This window comes from Pristis pectinata, chromosome 16 (assembly GCF_009764475.1).
Source record: "Pristis pectinata isolate sPriPec2 chromosome 16, sPriPec2.1.pri, whole genome shotgun sequence".
NCBI classification, from domain to species: Eukaryota; Metazoa; Chordata; class Chondrichthyes; order Rhinopristiformes; family Pristidae; genus Pristis; species Pristis pectinata.
The window spans coordinates 15,231,837-15,250,897 of NC_067420.1; the positions used below are offsets into that span (position 1 = coordinate 15,231,837).

Sequence of the window (19,061 nt, forward strand, 5' to 3'; positions counted from 1 at the left end):
GGTAGGCTACTGAGTTTCTTATTGTAGGAATCATTGCCCATAATGGAACAAGCTGCTGCTTTGTTAATCCACAATATAAACAACTTGCTGTTGATCTGAATTTAAAATCACCTTGTTTCCTACCATGGCCACACATCAGCCGAGTGCTGCACAAATCAAATTCTGCACTGTCTGCAATAGTTTCAACGTTACCTTGGTCTCTGGGGAGGTAACTTGCTTACTTGGAAGGGGGACAGATCCATACAGCCAAACAATCCCATCGCTCCCATTCCCTCTCTTTTTTGCCTGTATCCCTGCAACTTATTCTCTTTCACATGCCCATCAACTCCCCTTAGCTTCTCCTGCCACTTACAAGCAGTAATTTAGAACGGCCATTTGACCTACCAGCACTTCTTTGTGATGTGGGAGGAAACCAGAGCACCTGAGGGAAAACCAGGCAACCACAAGAAGAACATACATACTCCACGCAGACAGCATCCGAGATCAGGATCGAACCTGAGTTGCTGGAGCTGTGTGGCAGCAGCACTAACTGCCACACCTTGGTATCATCCCTCTCTGCAAGTGTAGCATTGGTAACTCTGGTCTGCTTTGTTGCTCTGTGTTTGTATTTACACACTGTTGCTATATGCCCTTCCTTGCCGTACATGTAACATGTTGTCTCGTTAAAGAAACAAGCCTATGGGGCATGGCTGCTGTTTCATTGGTTATAAGGATCTGTGCCATTTACATTCACTTGGTGTTAACCCTGCTTCTGAAATGGAACCTTCTCTGTTGCCTTTTGACTACAGTCTAGCATTAAGTTTGTGCCTGGTAAAGGATAGAATTGATTTTCCACCCTTGATATCTGTTGACTGGAGGGAGGACCAGAGCAGTTGTCAAGTTTCCTGGTGGCCCATTGTGTGCTGCACAACCTCCTGAGTATATGGACCTTCCCACATGTTATAAGGGAGGGAGGGCCCAGGGAATGTAGTCACTCTGTTCCCAGGCTGTTTGCAAAAAAACTCGTCCAAGCCTGATTCCAGTAACGACTTCAATTCCCATTCATTAGCAGTCCCCTATCTTTTCTTTTCATTGATCAGCATGGCATCTCCTTGACCTCAAATAAACATTACAAAGCAAAGATATAGATGAAGTCATGCTACGTTTTATATAAAAAGACATACTGCAATTTTCCAGGTACTCTTTGCCACGTGCCATTCCTGACCTGGTGTTCTCACCCACCGTTAACTTAAAACCACAACATGGCGGGTGGAAGGCTAATGGCTTTCAACAGAATATACCATAGATGACTTGAAGGATGCCCTCAGCCTGTTCTGACTGTGAAGTGAATCATCGGTCATGGTTGGCAGCAACCTAGCCTAATTGGCTATCAGGAAGTGGCAAGGGTGTTGGCTGAATCTGAGGGATGGCAAGACAAATGCACTCCATGAGCTGGTGCAGCAGATTTCCACACCAAGGAGCCACTTCTATCCCTCCCCCAGATCTATCAATATGGTTGATTCTTAACTGGTTCCTTAGTTCATTCAGGGCAATTAGAGATGAACAACAAATGCTGCTGTTGCAAGTGCTGTTCACAATCTGTAAAAAAATAGAAAAACTCTGTCACCTTAACATCAAACTCATGCATAGTGAATGTAAGCTTCTAAAAATCCATTAAGCATTTCATCCAAAAACTTCTGTTGCAATGCCCATCTGTGACTTCCTCGCCACCAGCAAGGTGGTACATAAGCAAAACTTTCCTCATACCCCAGATGCAAGCCACTTGTGTCTGGGGTGTCAAGACATCAGGTCCCACCCCTTTTGTCTGCTTTAACTCAGGCACTTTGTCAGTTGATAGTGAAATCTGGTAACTGTGATCATGAAATCGAGTAATGGTGTCTTCTCATTCTTGCTATCATTTTGCTTTCCCTGCATCGTCCAGACGTATTTCTGCCTAGTGTGCCTGAAATAAAAAAGGGTCATAGGGAAGTACATGGTGCAGAGAAGGTGTGAGGTAAGAACTGTGAGCTTCCACCATCTGCAGCTGATAAATCAGATGGGAGTGTGTAAGGAAGGAAAGGTAGGGTGTGAGGATAAGGATTTACTGAGATGTTCAGCTCAGCCAGTGGGCACAGTCTTACCAACAGGTGTCCCAGAGATTGCCAACACCACCTCTTCCACAGGTTACGGACATGCAGGTGTATCTTTCCCCCTCTGGCTGCTATCCTCAATTATTCATCTGTGCAGCACCTTTCCCTGTAAGAGAGAGGGAATGGTGTAAATGATTACTGGGCATTCTGGAATGCCGCAGATATAGTCCACGTCCCAGTCACCAAGGGTGTTCAGCGTTCATAGGATCATAGATCATGGGATCATCCAAGAGCACTGCATAGGAACAGGCCCTGTGGCCCACGTTGTCTGTGCTGAGCATGATGCCAAATTAAACTTATCCCTTCTGCCTGCATATTTTCCCTATCCCTCCATTCCTTATATATTCACGTGCTTCTCTAAAAGCCCTTTGAATGCCACAATCACATCTACTTCCACTACCACCCTGGCAGCCCACTCCAGGCACCTACCATTCTCTGTGTAAAAAAACTTGCCCCACACATCCCCTTTAAACTTTCCCTCACTCACTTTAAAGTTATGCTCTCTAGTATTCAACATTTTTACCCTGGGAAGAAGATTCTTACCGTCTACCCTATCTATGCCTCTCATAATTTTATAAACTTCTATCAGATCTCCCATCAGCCTCCAACGCTCCAGAGAAAATGATCCAAGTTTATCCAACCTCTCCTTATAGCTGATACCCTCTAATCCAGCCAGCATCCTCATAAACATCTTCTGCACCCTCGAGAGCCTCTACATCCTTCCTGTTCTGGGGGTGACCAGAACTTCAGTGTGGCTTACACAAAGTTTTATACAACTGCATCATGACTTCCTGACTCTTATACTGTATGCCCAAGCGATGAAGGTAGACATGCCACATGCCTTCTTTACCATTCGATCTACTTGCATTGCCACTTTCAGGGATAGAAAGTTGGTATTATGTTGTGCCATTCTTTACAATTTCCAGGTCAGCTTCACTTGTTGAACACTTCCAGCACCTGCTCCAGTCACAGTCACAGTTCACCTTCTCCTGAGTGAATAGAATTGCCTGGACATGACCGTTATTGTCACAAGCAGGAAGCACAAAGGTGATGTGTTACCTGTATTCCACAGAATGGGGGTAATTATGCAATTCTGAAAAAGGGCATGGAAGTTTCTTCTATTTCCCATAAGAACATTCATCCCTCAGTCAACATCAGTAAAGCAGATTATTGGCTCATTGCCCTTTGTGGGACTTGGCTCTGTATAAGGGAACAGTATGTATTTCCACCCTCCTAGTAACGGCTACACTTCAGAAGTATATCCTTGGGTGTAAAGCATTTTTGATCCTGCTGAGGTCATGAAAGATGCTATATGTTTTTCTTCCATTTAACTGCTCTTTCATGAATATAATTGTTATAACCATCAGTATATTTGTGTGTCAAAATAAAATATTTGATCACAGATAAACTGGTTCAGGCAAGATTCAAGGTATGTTTGTACATATAATTTGGGTGCAGCTGAAGTGAAAAATCTGTTGTTTTGACTGACAAGCTATATTAAACATTGTGGCGATTATTAAAGTTGTAAACAGGCAAGGTTAGGCAAGTTTGGAGAAGTTCCCTATGACTGATTTAACAAATTTGTTTTCTAGGTGTGTTGGTATAATTGACAGGTCTTGTTAGGCATGTATTAGGATGATATGTAATGAATAGATCGTGTATGGGTGGAATGCAGGTAACATAACATAACTGAAGTATAAACTCATTAAAATGTTCTCACAGTGTGGGCACAATACTGAACTAGCAATCAAGAGGTCTGGACTAAAAACCGAGGCCATATGTGTTCATATCCCACTACAGCAGTTTGTAAGCTTGTCATATGTGTAATCCCCTGCCCACAGAGAAAACATTCTCTCTATTTGATCCATCATTAGGCTGTAGATATCATGCACAACGTATGGTATTGTTGAATTGGTTGGTCATACACGTCTAGACATGTGACAGAATTTGTGTGCAAGTAGAATAATCAAGTATGAAAGAAACACGGGTGACTTATGAACAAAAAGTGGGCATAACCTCATAAATGTAATTATAATTGTTAAAATGAATTGTAGTGAAATAAATTAAGAAACTGACAGTTAAGAGTAACCATTAAGTTTGTATTTGGAATGAAAGACTGCACATGTTGCATATAGTTTTGATTGTCAAGATAAGTTCAAGATAGAGACACAAGAGACTGCAAATGCTGGAATCTGGAGCAAAAAAACAAACTGCTGGAGGAACTCGGCAGGTCAGGCAGCATCTATGGAGGCAGAGGGATAGATGATGTTTCAGGTCGAGACCCTGCACCAGGACTCATATCCTGAAGTGAAGTCTCGACCTTGAAATGTCGATTATCCCTCTGCCTCCACAGATGCTGCCTGACCAGCTGAGTTCTTCCAGCCGTTTGTTTTTTGTTCCAGGTTCAAGATAGTTTTTGGGTTTACATAAAGTTGGATGACAGATAAAGAACAAAGAGATCACAAGAGTGAAGTTGTTAGTTTTATTATTGGCAGAATACTCTATAGCAGATAATAACCTACAGAGATAACTTGGGGTAAGAAAGGGAGATTGATTATAACTGTTTGAAGTCATGATGAAAATAGAATAATGATTGACATGCTGCAGTTACATTAAGTCTAGGATATGACTAATTATGATTTGTGACAGAAAATTGATGGAGCTTCATAGATTGTTGATTGATAGAATCAAATTTAGATGGTGTTTTTGGAGGAAGATGATGATGCAAGAAGTAGAATGAATGTTAAAATGGGATATTTCTGATTATAGTTGACAGACCACAGATGGACAAAGAGTGAGATGTGTAACGTTATGCTGAAAGACAGGATGAACTGAACGTGGGCTGGATATCATAACTGGAGAAACACTGGAGGTGAAATAAAAATTGCATCATTAGATTGTTCAAGTATACTATAATATCCTATCTCTTCACGGTATATTAGATATTTTCCTTTGTTAATCCTGAATTTCCCATTAAATCCTATTTTTTTTTGCTGCATTAGCAGATCATTTGAGGTTTTTCAACCAGTTATTCTGAGTGAGTGTGATATCGATGTGCATGTCTCAAGTTTGCTCTACTATTTAAAGGAGCATGCCATGGAGTTACAATAAAAAGCAGAAATTGGATTCCAGATGTTTCAGTGTTCAGTAATTCCTCACTGGATGCCTTCTGGGACCCGTAAGGGCCAGCAACATGATCATATATCCTGTTCCTGGGAGGATAAAGCCAACCTACAGCATAAAGGAGCTATGGCAGAAAGTTACCACACAGGTGAGCAGCAGGATTGTTGTTCCCCACCATTATATCCAATGATATAGCAGCTTGTATCCTTGTTATATCATGGAAGGTAAGAACAGTGGTGCAATCACTTGCATCTTGATGTAAATTTACTTTAGATATCAGCTTCATGGAGAATTGCAGAATGCATTTCACAAGTGGTCACCTCCAAAAGTCTGGAAGCTGAACTGCAAAGTCTGTAAGTTTAGTTCCAATTGCAAAAATTGCTTCCCATAATTTTCTGTGAAGGAAGCCATTCAAGCAATCACTCATGAATGCAGCTATGAGACTGTTATATTTTTTGCCACATTTTCCTGTCAACTGCCTAGGCCCTATCCAAAGCCATTGTGCTTTCATATTGGTTCATTGGTTTCCAGGAAGCTGAGAAATCCATGCACATGCAGATAAAATTCAAAACTCCTGTTAACACTGTTCTCAATGAACATTTACAATATTAAAATTGCCAACTTATTCCTCCCAAGAGGGTTCCCTCACACAGTGTCCTGCATCTGGGTTAAATGCAGAAGCAGGAGGGCTAGCTTCCATTTGCTTGCAAACCTACTCACTTACAGAGGCTAAAATTACCTCATAATTTCCAACAACTAACTTCCTCTCATAGTAGACAGATTAGAGTTGTCAAGCACCTTATATCATTACATTCTGTGTGGTTGTCAGTGATCACGGGGGTCATCGTTTAATGAAGTACAAAACCTATTGAATCAGTTTTCAAGCATTGTGCTAAAGCAGCACTCGAGAAACCAACAGGCAAAAGAGTTGCCAAATATTTATCAATTAGAAATAAAACTTAATTACATTGTGAACCTAAAAGGGAAAATATTAGTGGCTAAAATGATAACAATTAATCATTTACACTTTATAAAATTCCAGCACAACAGATCTCCAAATAAAATTTAAAATGTTGTGTTAAGGTATGTTCTAGATTGTAAGATGCTTGAAATATGGATGATCATTAGACCATCATAACAAATCTAAAATGCTGATCAGATATTCTACATATAAGATTGCATTACATCCTTTAATCTAAATTCAACTATGTTATTTTCTTTATTTGTTTGATGATTTGTTTTCTTAGATTTTTCATGAATTATATGCTGTAACATACAAAAATGGAAACTTGCATGAAATGTTAAACTACTAAAACATTACATTGTTATTGTTAAGCACATACACTCTCCTAGGTTTTTGTATCTTGCAGGTACCAAAAAGAAAATGATAGTATTTAATATACAAAGTAATAGATGAAGGGGAATGAAATACAAATATGGATATTGTAGGGTCAAGAAGTTCAGGAGTGACACAAAATCAATTTGGGACCATACAAAGATTTATAATTTACCTTTGATATTATCCTTTATGTGGTTTAATTGTTTGCCGAAGTTGGAAATTAGTATCTATTCACATAGCTATACAGTATATGGTAGACCCATATGGCTGCCTTTCAGTAAACACGTTGGATTATTACATTTTATAAACAGTTAAAATTGTTAGATTATAAAACTGATGAACACCATTTGTTAGGGGTGAGTTGAAAACATGAGACTGTATCCAGCAGAAAGGTGGTTGATTTACTAAGGAACTGAAAAGATAAAGCTGTGCACAACTACCACACTCAAATATGTTGGGCACACTGTGGATAAGAATAAAAATTCAATTTTCCTTTTCCTTAGTGGAGCATATTTGATGTTGAATCTGGTAAGGTAGCCTAAAGATGTCTGTAAATATGTTTTATATAATGGGGTTAGAATGACAGGCACATCTGATTTTAATTTAGAGTCAAAGTGAAAATAGAGATGGATTATTAAATTTTCATTAATAGACTGATCATAAAGTGGAAATTAGAAGTATTGTCTATGAACATACTTCATCAGAGTGTGACTTGATGTCGAGATCATTTTTTCATTACCTGTACGTAGCCATTATGCTGTATCCTAATGGCATAACTTAATCATGAGGAATACCATATTACTACAAGGACTGCACTTTGAATGATCTTGACAGATGGGGTTTACTGTATGTGAACATAATTGACAGAGTTAAAGTTGAAAGAATGAATGACAGATTGGGTTCAAGGTGGAATTGGAAAATAATTATGATTGACAGATTTGACTTCAAGGCAGAATTATGAATTGCTTTTTTCGTAGATTGGGGTTCAGGGTATTTGAATTACTAAATTACCATCATCAGATTTGGATATTCGGGAATCTTTCATGATTATCAATTAACTAACAATTTTAAGATAAAAACTGAATATTGAAGGAGGGGTAATAAATTGTAATTACATGTTTCAGGTAGAAGTTCAGAGTGGAAACCGGAATAATAATCAAACCGACTATTTGAGGTCCGCTGAAAGACTGAAGTAATATAATCAGGAAGCTATGGTTTCGTTTCAAACTAGAATGATGTCATTCTGATCCGCAAATCTGGATTACCACGAGGTTTAAATAAAAAATAATTTAAGTAGATATTTTGTGGTTCAGGATGTTTAAAGACCCTTGTTATGGTTCCAGTTAGTGCTGCATTTTTACTATTGCCGGGTTGGAGCCTGAGATAGGAATTGTGTAATTACACTGTCAAATTGTTGAGTACACGACACCATAATAAACGTTATGAGTGGCAGGTCGTGCAGGATGCAGGGGAGATCATACTGCGGGATAGTTTATAGTGTGGTATGGGTGAGAGGTTTTATTCATTGAAATTGGTTAAGGGTGTATATACACGATTGACGGAGTACATTGGGCTGGGACTTACATAGTTTCTGCTGCTCTATTACACGAATCAGGCTCGCGGTCATTCAATTGACATAACCGAGGTTAACCCATGGTCGGTGGTTTTGCTTGCTGGTTTACTTGATTAGATTACATGTCTTTGATGGTTTCCTAATCATTCAGGATCCGATCGGTGCAGCCTGCCAGTGAGTTTAGCTAATCGAAGAGGGTTGGAAATGTCAGTGATCAGAGATTTCTGTGATCCATTGCCGCCCAGGGACAGATAGCACTGACAAAACCAGCTTCTCCTGAAGTTCTTATTAAGCTCGCAAGTCTCTTGGATTTCAATATAAACAAGGGATAGAAATCATTTGTTTGTTAACCATCAAGGAAACCAGCCGAAGTTCAGCAACTGACGCTTCCATTACAAACCAGTGAATTATTTGTGGTGCGTTCCAGTTCTGGGACGTGGTAATTCGTAAGTACTGACCCATACCTCTCATCCGTCAATCTTAGATCATATCAGTAAGATTGTTCGTCAAAACCACATTGATGCAATATAAAACCACGCAACTTTATTGGGTTGGCGCGAAGTGGGGCGGTAATGCTGAGTAAATTTTTCAGATATTTGGTTAGTTAGAGGTCAAACATTTTATGAATATGATTTGTTATGGTTTTTAAAATTTGGTTACAGATGTATTTTCTCTTTTAATTGTAAATTGAATGTCCAATGACTTTTACTTTCCCAGTTAAGAATTGCAAATAAACAATTTCAAACTTAATAATCAACGCTCATTTACTTTTGCAGAGCAAAACTGGTTTTGCTCAACTTTCCGAATTCCAGAATTAAACTTAACCTTGCGCAAACCGTGTTTTGGAATCAATAGATTTAAAATTTCAATCTGATCTGATCTTAACCTGACGTGAAGGCATGATTTCGCTGTTGGGCTTCTTGTGCATTATCGAGTGCGCTATAGTTTGATCTGGATTATTTAGTAACAGGATTTTAAACCGAGTTCCATTGGCTCCATCCCTGCATGTTTCTTCTACACAGCGCTATTAGTGGCTCCGTGGCAAAGGTGATTTATACTTTCATACTAATTCTTACTGTGGAAATATGATTCGCGGTTTATTTGACATGGATTATAAAACAAGTACAATTCATATTTTGCGTTTTCATATCGACATTTCTAAACATGTTTAAAATATACATAAAGCCTACAGATTTCATGCCGCGAATTGGTTTCAATTGATTGAATACGTATCGGCAGACAGTTTATGTTATTTATGTCTGCAGTCCCCCAGCTATCAACATATATGATTAACATACGTTGCAAAGCAAAACAAACTAATCATTTTTTTAACTTAACCGGGAACAATTCATTTGTAGCATTCATGAAAACATTTACTCCCCGGGGCTACATGACGTTTCTCTGTTTGCATACCTGATTTATATATATCGCTGTAATTTATGTCCAAGTCTAACTTGAGAAATCCGGTGAAAATATTGGCACCTTTCGTATACTTGCTTGCACATCCACGTATAACTAACATTGATGTGGGACAGGTCCAGTAGTTTTGTTTGTCAACATTATGAGGAAGCATATTAAAGCAAATTGCGTGTGGGGTTATGTGTAACGTAGGTAGCTGCAGCTGAAGGTTACACGGGAATGTTTATCTTATTTCCTGCATAAATATTTCCCGAGCAGCGTAAACTGGATATTAGCCGAATTTGCTTTCATTAAAAAAAGTTGCCAGAAAATATCCTTACAAGAATGAATTATCGCTTCAAATTAGGAGAGTTGCAAAAGTTTATAAGAGATTTTTTTGGCGAATACTTTTAAATGATGTTTGCATAGTTAGGTGCCGGTGTGTGCATAATATGTGTTCAGCTAATGCTTGGACCGCATAGAATTAATAATTTTGTCATTGTGTAATAACATTGTTTTATTGCCGTTAACAAATGCCTAGCGCCTTGTTATTGATAGCTTTCTCTTCTGCTTTCATTTTTCACCGCTCCAGATGCTGTCAAATGCAAGGATGAGGCTGCTATAGATTGCATTTGACTTTGCCAGCAGGAGGAGCAGGAGGAGGAGGAGATCGATGCTTGCTTCTATCGCTTACCCGTGTCTGTGCGAGTGAGACTGAGCCCCAGTCCCTCCGGAAAAAAAAGCTGCCAGCCACCGAGCGACGGAGAGCAGCAGCCGCTCCGCTCCGCCACTGATCAGCACCCCGCTCGGGGAGACGAGAGAGGGGGCGCGAGTGAGAGGCAGCGCCGGCAGCTTGTGATCGTCAGCCTTGGGGGGGCGGGCGTCCCTGTACAGATCCAGCGACCAACTCCCCCCGATAGACACATCCATACAAAAAATATATTTCATATATAACATGCATTATATTGTATAGAGAACAGCCACACGCACGTACAGACACAGTTACATTCACACACACGCGCACACACACACACACACACACACACACAGAAACACACACCCTGAAATCGGGGACGAGCCTCCAGCAAGTACCCACCCCCCGCCCCCTCAACCCTTTCCCCGCAGCACCTCTCACACACCTGAAGAAAAGTCAACTTGAAACTCTCACAGCATGCCGCGGAGGAAGCAGCAAGCACCCAAGCGGGCAGCAGGTAAACAAGCAACTTCTCTATCCTACCTCTGCCTAGACATTCACTAATTATTATTCATCAGTCTTATATAAATGAAAATGTCCTGGCAAAATGTGTTTTGTTGCACAGCTCCTGGACTGGGATTGCTCTGTGTGTGTGTGTGTGTGTGTGTGTCTTCTGAGACTTTTTTTTGTTTGAAGTTTCTGTTGTATGCTTGTACATTCTTTAGATGGGCTGAGGAGTGATCTGACGGTAGTTTAGGCAGAGAGGGCTCTCTTTCGCTGGTCCAGCGCGGTGTAACCCGTTTTATTTTGTTTACCCCCTGTCAGTCAAGCAGAATTTCGTCTCCGTATAAAAAGATGGATGTGTTGCAATATTTGACTGTAATCTGATACAGTGTTTTGTAGTGCAGGGCATTTGAACTGCACGCGGCTAAAATCGGCAAACTAAACTCGGTTTGAGGATTTGCGAGGCCGGCGAACCAACAGGGAGAATAAAAAACCGGCTGGAAATTGTTGTTTAAGAGCATGCATGCACTTTGCAATCTGTGGAAGGGGAAGGCTGCTAGCGACGCGAGCCGCTCTAACTTTGTGCCTGCGCCCATTGTAGCTCAGCTCTCCGAGCGCTCCAAAGACCCCCAGTTTAAGCAAAGAGGAATCTAATCTGTGAAATAAATTGCCTGCTTAAACCCTTTTTCCCCCCCTCCTGAGAGTTGTGATATTTGGTGTGGGGCACTGAAATAAAAGTCCATTTTTCATCCACCGGATCCACCCACTTAACTGGTCTTAGAGTCGATTGCCATCTTTGATTTGACGGGTGATTGATCACCTGTCATCTGGCAGGCTTTGATCTATTCATTCTCGATAAATATCAATAAATCACTCACTATGGCAACGCATGTGCTAGTGACGTAACGCCTGCCCCTGTCATTTCCTTGCCCAGACATGCACAATAATTTTGTTTAGTTTTTTTTAATGTGAGTGTTTTTCTTCATTTCCTTTCCTTTAAGGAGAGTAGGATGAATACATTATGAAGAAATCTTAGCTATTAGTTTACACGCTTTCAACTTGCATGGCTGTAATCTGGTAAATGTGTCACAGCTATAGAAATAACCCTCCAGAAGACTTTCTTCATTGTTGAGGTAATTGTCTCTCCCTTGACAGGCACATTCATCAGTGGCTTAATGGTCAATCAAAAGTTGGCAGGCTGAGTGTTTTCATTCTTTCCTATACACTACATTAGGCATACTTAATCAAAATGTCTCTGTGTAATGGCTGTGAAGAGTTCATGACTGAGTGATCTGTTGTCTGCACAGATAGAAAATTAACAGCTCAGTGCTGGAAGATGTGAGCTTGCAGATAAACAAATCGTGCATTAATATTTCATCTTTGAGACCTCGATGTGCTATCAGCAGCATATTCTTGGCTGTTCTTCTTCCTGATGGTTTCACAGCTGTAACTCATTTCACTGATGACTTTACTGGGGTTACCAAGAGTGACGACAAATTGATTACCTGGCAATGCAGGAAGGGGCGAAGAGATGTGGGTTGACAGATGTGATATAATAAGTTCAACAATGTATGAAAGGAAACGGGGGGTGGGGGTATGAATGAAAGGTATTAAGTAGCATTCATAAAGAAAACTTTGACCAAAGTTGCAATGTTTTAAAATAAACTTATTTAAATAAATGTCAGTTTTCAATGTTCCTGTCATTACTTAAACTTGACATGACTGTCAACCAGGGAATTCAAAAATGACTGATAACAATATGTTTTATAATTTGAAAGTATGATGAGGTTAAAAGTGCAGTAATACCACTTGGTGGGATCCACCAGTTTATATGGTGTCAAGTATGCTGTCTTAGATTGTCTGCTAGTTAACTGTGATTGTAATGTAACAATGGAAAAAGTCAAATGAAACTAAAATCCTTTACAAAATAAATCAACTCATGAGTTCAAGAAGAACAAAAACATTATTAAATATTTGCTGTCAGAAGGTAGTCTCCAAATTTGATTGGTTTCAATTTAGTTTTGGAAATATATCTTGCTTGATTTATTTTAAATGGGGCTCTCTATTACCCATATATTTAATGCTGTAATTGTCCAGATATTTACATGATATTTACATTATTTATTTTGAAATAGTATTTGTGTGGATAGGAATGTTAGAAAACACTTAATGATGTATAGACTATAGAATGTGGAAGAAAATATTGATGGAATGAAAACTTGCTTTTCTAAACTGCAAATAAATGAAAGCGTTATCAGGAGCAATCTAACTAAAAGTTCATTATAAATGTTATGAGCTGGACTTTTAAATGGTTTTGCACTTCATTCGAGAAGATGTAACTAAAGTGAACAAGGATCAGTTTGACTGTCCTTAAAAAGATCATTAATTCAGTTGCACCTTGTCATTTCTTTTAGCATTTCTATGATGATTGCTCCTTCAAACTTTGGTGTTATTTTAAAATATAAAAGCACAGTCTAACTTAGTCTTTGTTTTACATCTGATTTGTGTAGATATCACAACATTCCAAAATCTCAGAATTCATACTTTCCAAATTTGTCAATATCTCACAGCACAGATTGACCCTGCAACACAGGGACAACCTTTCCACTCATTTCCTATCCTAGTCTAAAGGCCAGACTTGGCTACCCGTTTTTGCATCATCCTGATTTACCTTATTTAATACCAACAGTTAACAGGCCTGGGAATTGATGTTTCTCACTTCAAAGTAAATCATTCATATCAGAGAGATATTGATATGAACTAACCCTAAGAATAACCTGTGAACAAGAGTACCTTTGGCTTAGAATTCACTCTCTTTGGATCATCTTTATTCAAAGTATTAGTGGAAATATTTTAAAATTAGTTTAGAAACTACACAGCTTGGAGTTTACTGGAGAGGTTAATCACCCTGTTTTAAGTATTATTTTTTGTAACAATCTATATTCTGGATGATTGTATCAATCTAAGTGGATCATCAATACACTTTATTGTGTCTGACAATACAGGTGTTACTGCTAGCTAATGTATATCACTGTGTGAAAGTCTTCCCCAATATTAAGTAGTTCTGACTGGTTTCTAACTGGCTCTGCAAAGATTAATTTCTGACTTTGATTAACTTCTACAGTCTCGCGAGGTGAATCTTTTTTGAAGTTCAGAGTCTTGCAGCAGCAGTTCCGTAATGTCTCCATGTATAGAATCTCTTGCATTCTAGTCCATAACACTGACATTTGGAGTGAGGTTTAACTTCTGCAAACTGTACTGCATTTGTAGCATTGTGATATGGAGTCATCTAAGAGTCATTTTGTTGCTCCATGGATAATAATGAACTCTGGATGGAAAAATAACATGTAAAAAGAAAACAGTGCAAATATTGGAAATATGTTGCAATAAAACAGAAAATGTTGGAAGTTCACACCAGGCACTGCATCATCTGAAAAGACAGATTAAGTTTTCCGGTGTTAGAACTTTTCACAATCCAAAATAATGTGACTTTTCTCATTTCAAAGCCTGAAAAATTTGCATTGCATTACAATCATTTTCTACTTCTTTCCAGGAGAGGAAGTGTTCATTGTAAAATTATAAGGATGTGTGTTGCGTTTTCTAAGTCTTGATACTTTCCAGCCAACATTTTCATGGTGGACCATGCTGCAACAATTTGTGATGACAAGTGGCTTATTCACTAAACAGGAATTAACTGTAATAATTACAGTTGTTCGTTAGCTCCACATGAAGTAATTATAGATTAATGAACACCTGTGTCCGGAAGGGTAGAACAGACTTAAATTCTTGCTTTGAACATTCCCACTAATTGTACCAGTGAAATATAACAAAGAGGAATGGTAAAATAGAAGAAAGGTTTGTTGATTTTAACATCTGTTTTCAATATGTTTTTGTGAATCTCTTGAGTTTGTTTTAAAAATCATGGCTAATTCTGTGCAGTTTACTGGATTTGTTAATGGTAGTTCAATGTTTGAATAAATCTGTAATCTTGCCTCCCAATAACATTGATTAATTAAATTCATGATTTTTCAAAAATTAGTATCAGTAATTGTGACCGTGAAACTGCCAAATTGTCCTCGAATCCCATTGGGTACTCTAATGTCCTTTGAGAAGGAAATCTGTTTTTACGTTGCTGGCCAATTTGTGATTCCAGATTCACAGCCTTGTGGTTGTCTTTTAACTGTTCTCCAAAATGACCCAACAAGCCACTCTTTTGTTCAGAAATGCTACAAAAAAGTAATAATACATCTGGACATATTGACTCAACATGGGCACTGGACATGACACAGTCAGTTAGTCTTTCAAGGTGCTTCTTGCATTGCATCTACAGACTCCCAAAGTCAGAAGAGGTGTCCCGCAGACAAGTTGAGCAGTAGCATGACATAATATTGCTTATAGAATTATACTTAGTCAGCCAATAGCCTACACTCTTCCTTCATTATAGGTGTGTACGTCCATTCCCTTTGGCAAGACAGACCTATTAGATGTAGCAACAGGTTGCTATATGACTGATGGGGCGCTGGTATGGTAGTAGACTTAGGAACCTTCAACATTTTTAATTCTGGACCCTATGAAGCCTCAATACATCAGATTAAACCAAACATGGACAAAGAAAATGAAAATATTACCAACTACCATCCTCCCTCATTCCTTGACTGAGGGAGAACAGAGATTAGTAAGGCCATAGAATATGCGTGGGTGTTGGGATTTCATAGTTTATCATTAAGTGTGGTTTGGCAGCATTGCCTCTGATTGAGCCAGCTGAGTCTTGAAGGACAAAGCTGCTTGCTGGCATGAGGGAAATGCTCATGACCTTTCTTTGTCAATCCACCTGTCAGAGATGGACCTGATGGTATTACTGGTAGAGTTCACTTGCACAGGCCCTTTTGGAGACGAACTTTCTTCTTCACAGTGAGGACTCACTATACTGTTGTGTGCACTGCTACTGCATACAAAGGGATGAATTCACAACAGTTCTGGGTGCTCCAAACTATGAATATGGGAATCTGTGGACAGTCAGCAGCAGTAGAATGGGCCTCCTCCAAAATCTGTAACCACATGCTTGGCACAGTTCTTATTTTGCCCTTAAAATCAAGTCAGAGAACCAATCAGGGTTCAAGAAGGACAGAGATTCATGCTCAGAACAGCTCCAGGCAAATCCAAACCTAGGGATGGAATACAGGACTGCATCCAAAAATCCAAGCAAAGAGCAAAAACAGCATACTATAAGCAGAGTTAAGCAATCTCAGAAAGACAGATCTGGTCAAAGTCCGTAGTTCTTCCAAATCTAGTAATTAAACAGCTAAATGCTGGAGAAGGTTCCATGAACATTCTCATTCTCAGTGTTAGTAGAGACCAGCCTGTAAAGAAGAAGGCTAGGCTGAAGAACTTGCTACCATCTTTAGTCAGAAGAGCCAAACATATGAACTATCTCAGCACCTCCTGATGTTCCCTTAGGAAGCCAGGCTGAGCCAATTTGATTGATTCCATTTGAAATCAAGAAACGGCTGCATACATTGGATATGACAAAGATAACGAGCCCTGACAGTATTACTTTCTGTGGTCCTGGTGCTCTAAAAATAGCTAACATCTAGATAACTTGTTTACAATTAAATAATATCTCTGCTACCCAACTGATAAAATGTAAAATGTCCAAATAAAGCAAATATTGCTACCTAATCAATCTACTCTCATTGGTTATGAATAAATTATTACAGTAATGGAACATGTGATTAACTACTGTGAAAGACAAAAGAGTCTGCAAATTCTGGAACCTGGGATGAGAAACAGAATGCTGGAAGAACTTAGCAGGACAAACATCTGTGGAGGCAAAAGGCATAAGTCTCAACCTGAACATCTCGACCTGAAGTGTGGACTTACACCTTTTACCTCCACAGATGCTGACGGTACTGTCAAGTTACAGTTACTCACCAGTAACTTGCTTATTGATCCACTGGAGGAACTCCGTGGGCTGAGCAGCATCTGTGGTGGGGGGGGGGGGGGGGGGGGAGAAATTGTCAACATTTTGGGTTGGGACCCTGCATCAGGACTGAGAGTGGAAGGGGGAGATAGCCAATATAAAGAGGAGAGGGGGAGGGACATCTGCAGACTCTTGCTTGTCCACTTTCTCATCAATGCTCAGTTTAGATTCTGCCAGGATTCTGTTCCAGAATGCATTATAGCATTCTAATGCACTGTCCAATGGTGGTTAATATAGCCAAATTCTAGATATTAGATGAGTGCGACTGCCATGAGATCAAGGCAGCATTTGACTGAGTATGGCAGCAAAGGGCCTTCATAAAACTAAAGTCAGTAGGAATCAAAATGGAGCAGCCTCCACTGACTGGCATTGTACCTCGCACAAAGGAAGACAGCTGTGGTTGTTAGAGGTCAATGATTTCATCCTGGGACATTGCTGCAGGAGTTACTCGGAGTAATGCCTTATGGCCAGCCATACTCAGCTACTTCATAAGGCAGGAATGGAATGGTTGCTGGTGATTGTGCAATGTTTTAGATAATGTAGCATTCTGTGTTAGAGAGAGCACCTACATTGAGAGAGATCTGCACCGCTTTCAGATTTGCATTGTGACACAGCAAATGATAACAACATCACATTAACCAGGCACTGCCCATCTCCAAGAGAAAGTCTATCCCTTTCTCTTGTCATTCTATTGATTTTTCCATCATCTAATCCCCTGTCGTTGACATTCTGCAGGTCACCTAACTGGAAAGTTACCTATACTAGTTCTTTCACTCATGTCACAGTGAGAGCAGGATTTTGTAGGCTTTTGACTCCTAGAACCCCACAAAGTACAGGTCAGAATTATGATGGAGTACAACAAAGTTAGTGAAGTTCAACAATATCAGAATCCAAATGACCCAACTCATCATTCCATTCATCACTATAAATAATCATTTAGCTCCACACTGGTACTCCATGATGCAGCATGTATCACCGACAGGTTACATTTCAATAACATGCAAAGGTCTCTTTGACAGCTCCTCTGTAATCCAAATTCTTTTCTACTTAGGCAGGCATGAGCAGCAGGAACATGGGATTACCATCACCTGCAAGTTCTGTCCAAATCATACACCATCCTATTTATCCAGGATATAGGATGCTGTATTGTTGCTGGGCCATACATTTCTGGACCACCCTATCAAACAGCAGTGTGAGTTTATGTACACTACAGGAACTGCAGATGTTCCAGAAAGTGCTTCCCTGCCACTTCTCAAGGAATGAAGAATGAGCAAAATCACTTGCATTATCAGCGATTTCCATTTTTCAGGAATAAAAAAAACAAGTCCAGTGAAGTTTTGTGCTGACAGAAGTCTTCTAACTTCTCCCCAGTGCTTCTGGTAATAATTCAAAATTTATGTTCTTGTGATCTGAACATTTCATGCCCAGAAAACAAACTACCAGAGTTATGGTTCCATGGACAAATTTACTTCTCAACATCATTTGGGTTTTGTGCTGCCTAGCTATATGAAGTGAAACTTTGAAGCAACAGGATATATACTGTATGGGGTTAGCACTGTAATTAGTATTTCTTTCACACAATATCTGTAGAGAATCTATCTCCAAAGGCAGAGTATTAGAGTAATGTAGAACTGTTGCAATTGGGTGAGTGTTCAAAATATAGTAGTTTTTAAATAGAATTTACTTGTTCCATGATAAATGAGCTTGGCTCCAAGCTAGAAAGTCATGAGTCCAAATCCCAAGATTATCCTCGGTGTAGTGCTATATGATTGTTACTTCAGCTGGGTAGTGTTACAGTGGAGGAGATGTTGGTTATGGATCAATTTTTCTTTGAATTTCTTCACCTGTTTGGTTGACTGAAAGATGTGGAAGAAAAGAAAATGGGAAAAAAAATAAGGATTTTTTGTGAAGTATTTGCTTGAAGGGCACCTCAATAGCATAGAAAAAATTAATAGCATTTTATATATGCCTCAGCCTTCCTATAAATAACATTAATGGAGTTATGTCCTTTTTCATGATTTACTATCGGAAACAGATGCTGCTTACTGATTAAAAGTATATAGGTAATGACCACACTGTGGTGCCTTGGTAGGACTTATATTTTAATCAAAAGCATCTGTTTCTCACTTTCATTGCCATATTTATATGAAAGCTGTACATTAGAATAAGTTGCAGGATCCTGTCGGGCAATCTTTCATTCTTTCGAATGCAGTTCAGAAAACAGTCCGAACATCTCTTTGTCCATCTTTAATTATTCACCATTGATTTGTGTTAGACACTCATGTTTGCTTTGTTGTAAGTTTTCAGTTGTTGGGTGAAGA

The 19,061-nt window shown here is 39.3% G+C and overlaps 1 protein-coding gene and 1 long non-coding RNA gene across 3 annotated transcripts in view; one reads left to right on the forward strand and one right to left on the reverse strand.

Moving 5' to 3' along the window:
* Window positions 1-1,931: 1,931 nt before the first annotated feature.
* LOC127578855 (uncharacterized) lies at window positions 1,932-10,280 on the reverse strand. The gene is made up of 3 exons (XR_007957583.1): window positions 10,257-10,280; window positions 2,121-2,235; window positions 1,932-1,942 (listed from the first exon to the last, which is right to left on the reverse strand). It is a non-coding gene; the product is annotated as an uncharacterized LOC127578855 (long non-coding RNA).
* A 2-nt stretch (window positions 10,281-10,282) lies between these two features.
* Window positions 10,283-19,061, forward strand: part of LOC127578854 (teashirt homolog 2) — a 414,469-nt gene continuing 405,690 nt past the window's right edge. For both annotated transcript variants that reach the window (XM_052031371.1, XM_052031372.1), the window contains exon 1: window positions 10,283-10,773. In XM_052031371.1, coding sequence (XP_051887331.1) covers window positions 10,734-10,773 — 40 coding nt within the window. In that variant the 5' untranslated portion in view covers window positions 10,283-10,733. The remainder of the gene's footprint in view (window positions 10,774-19,061) is intronic.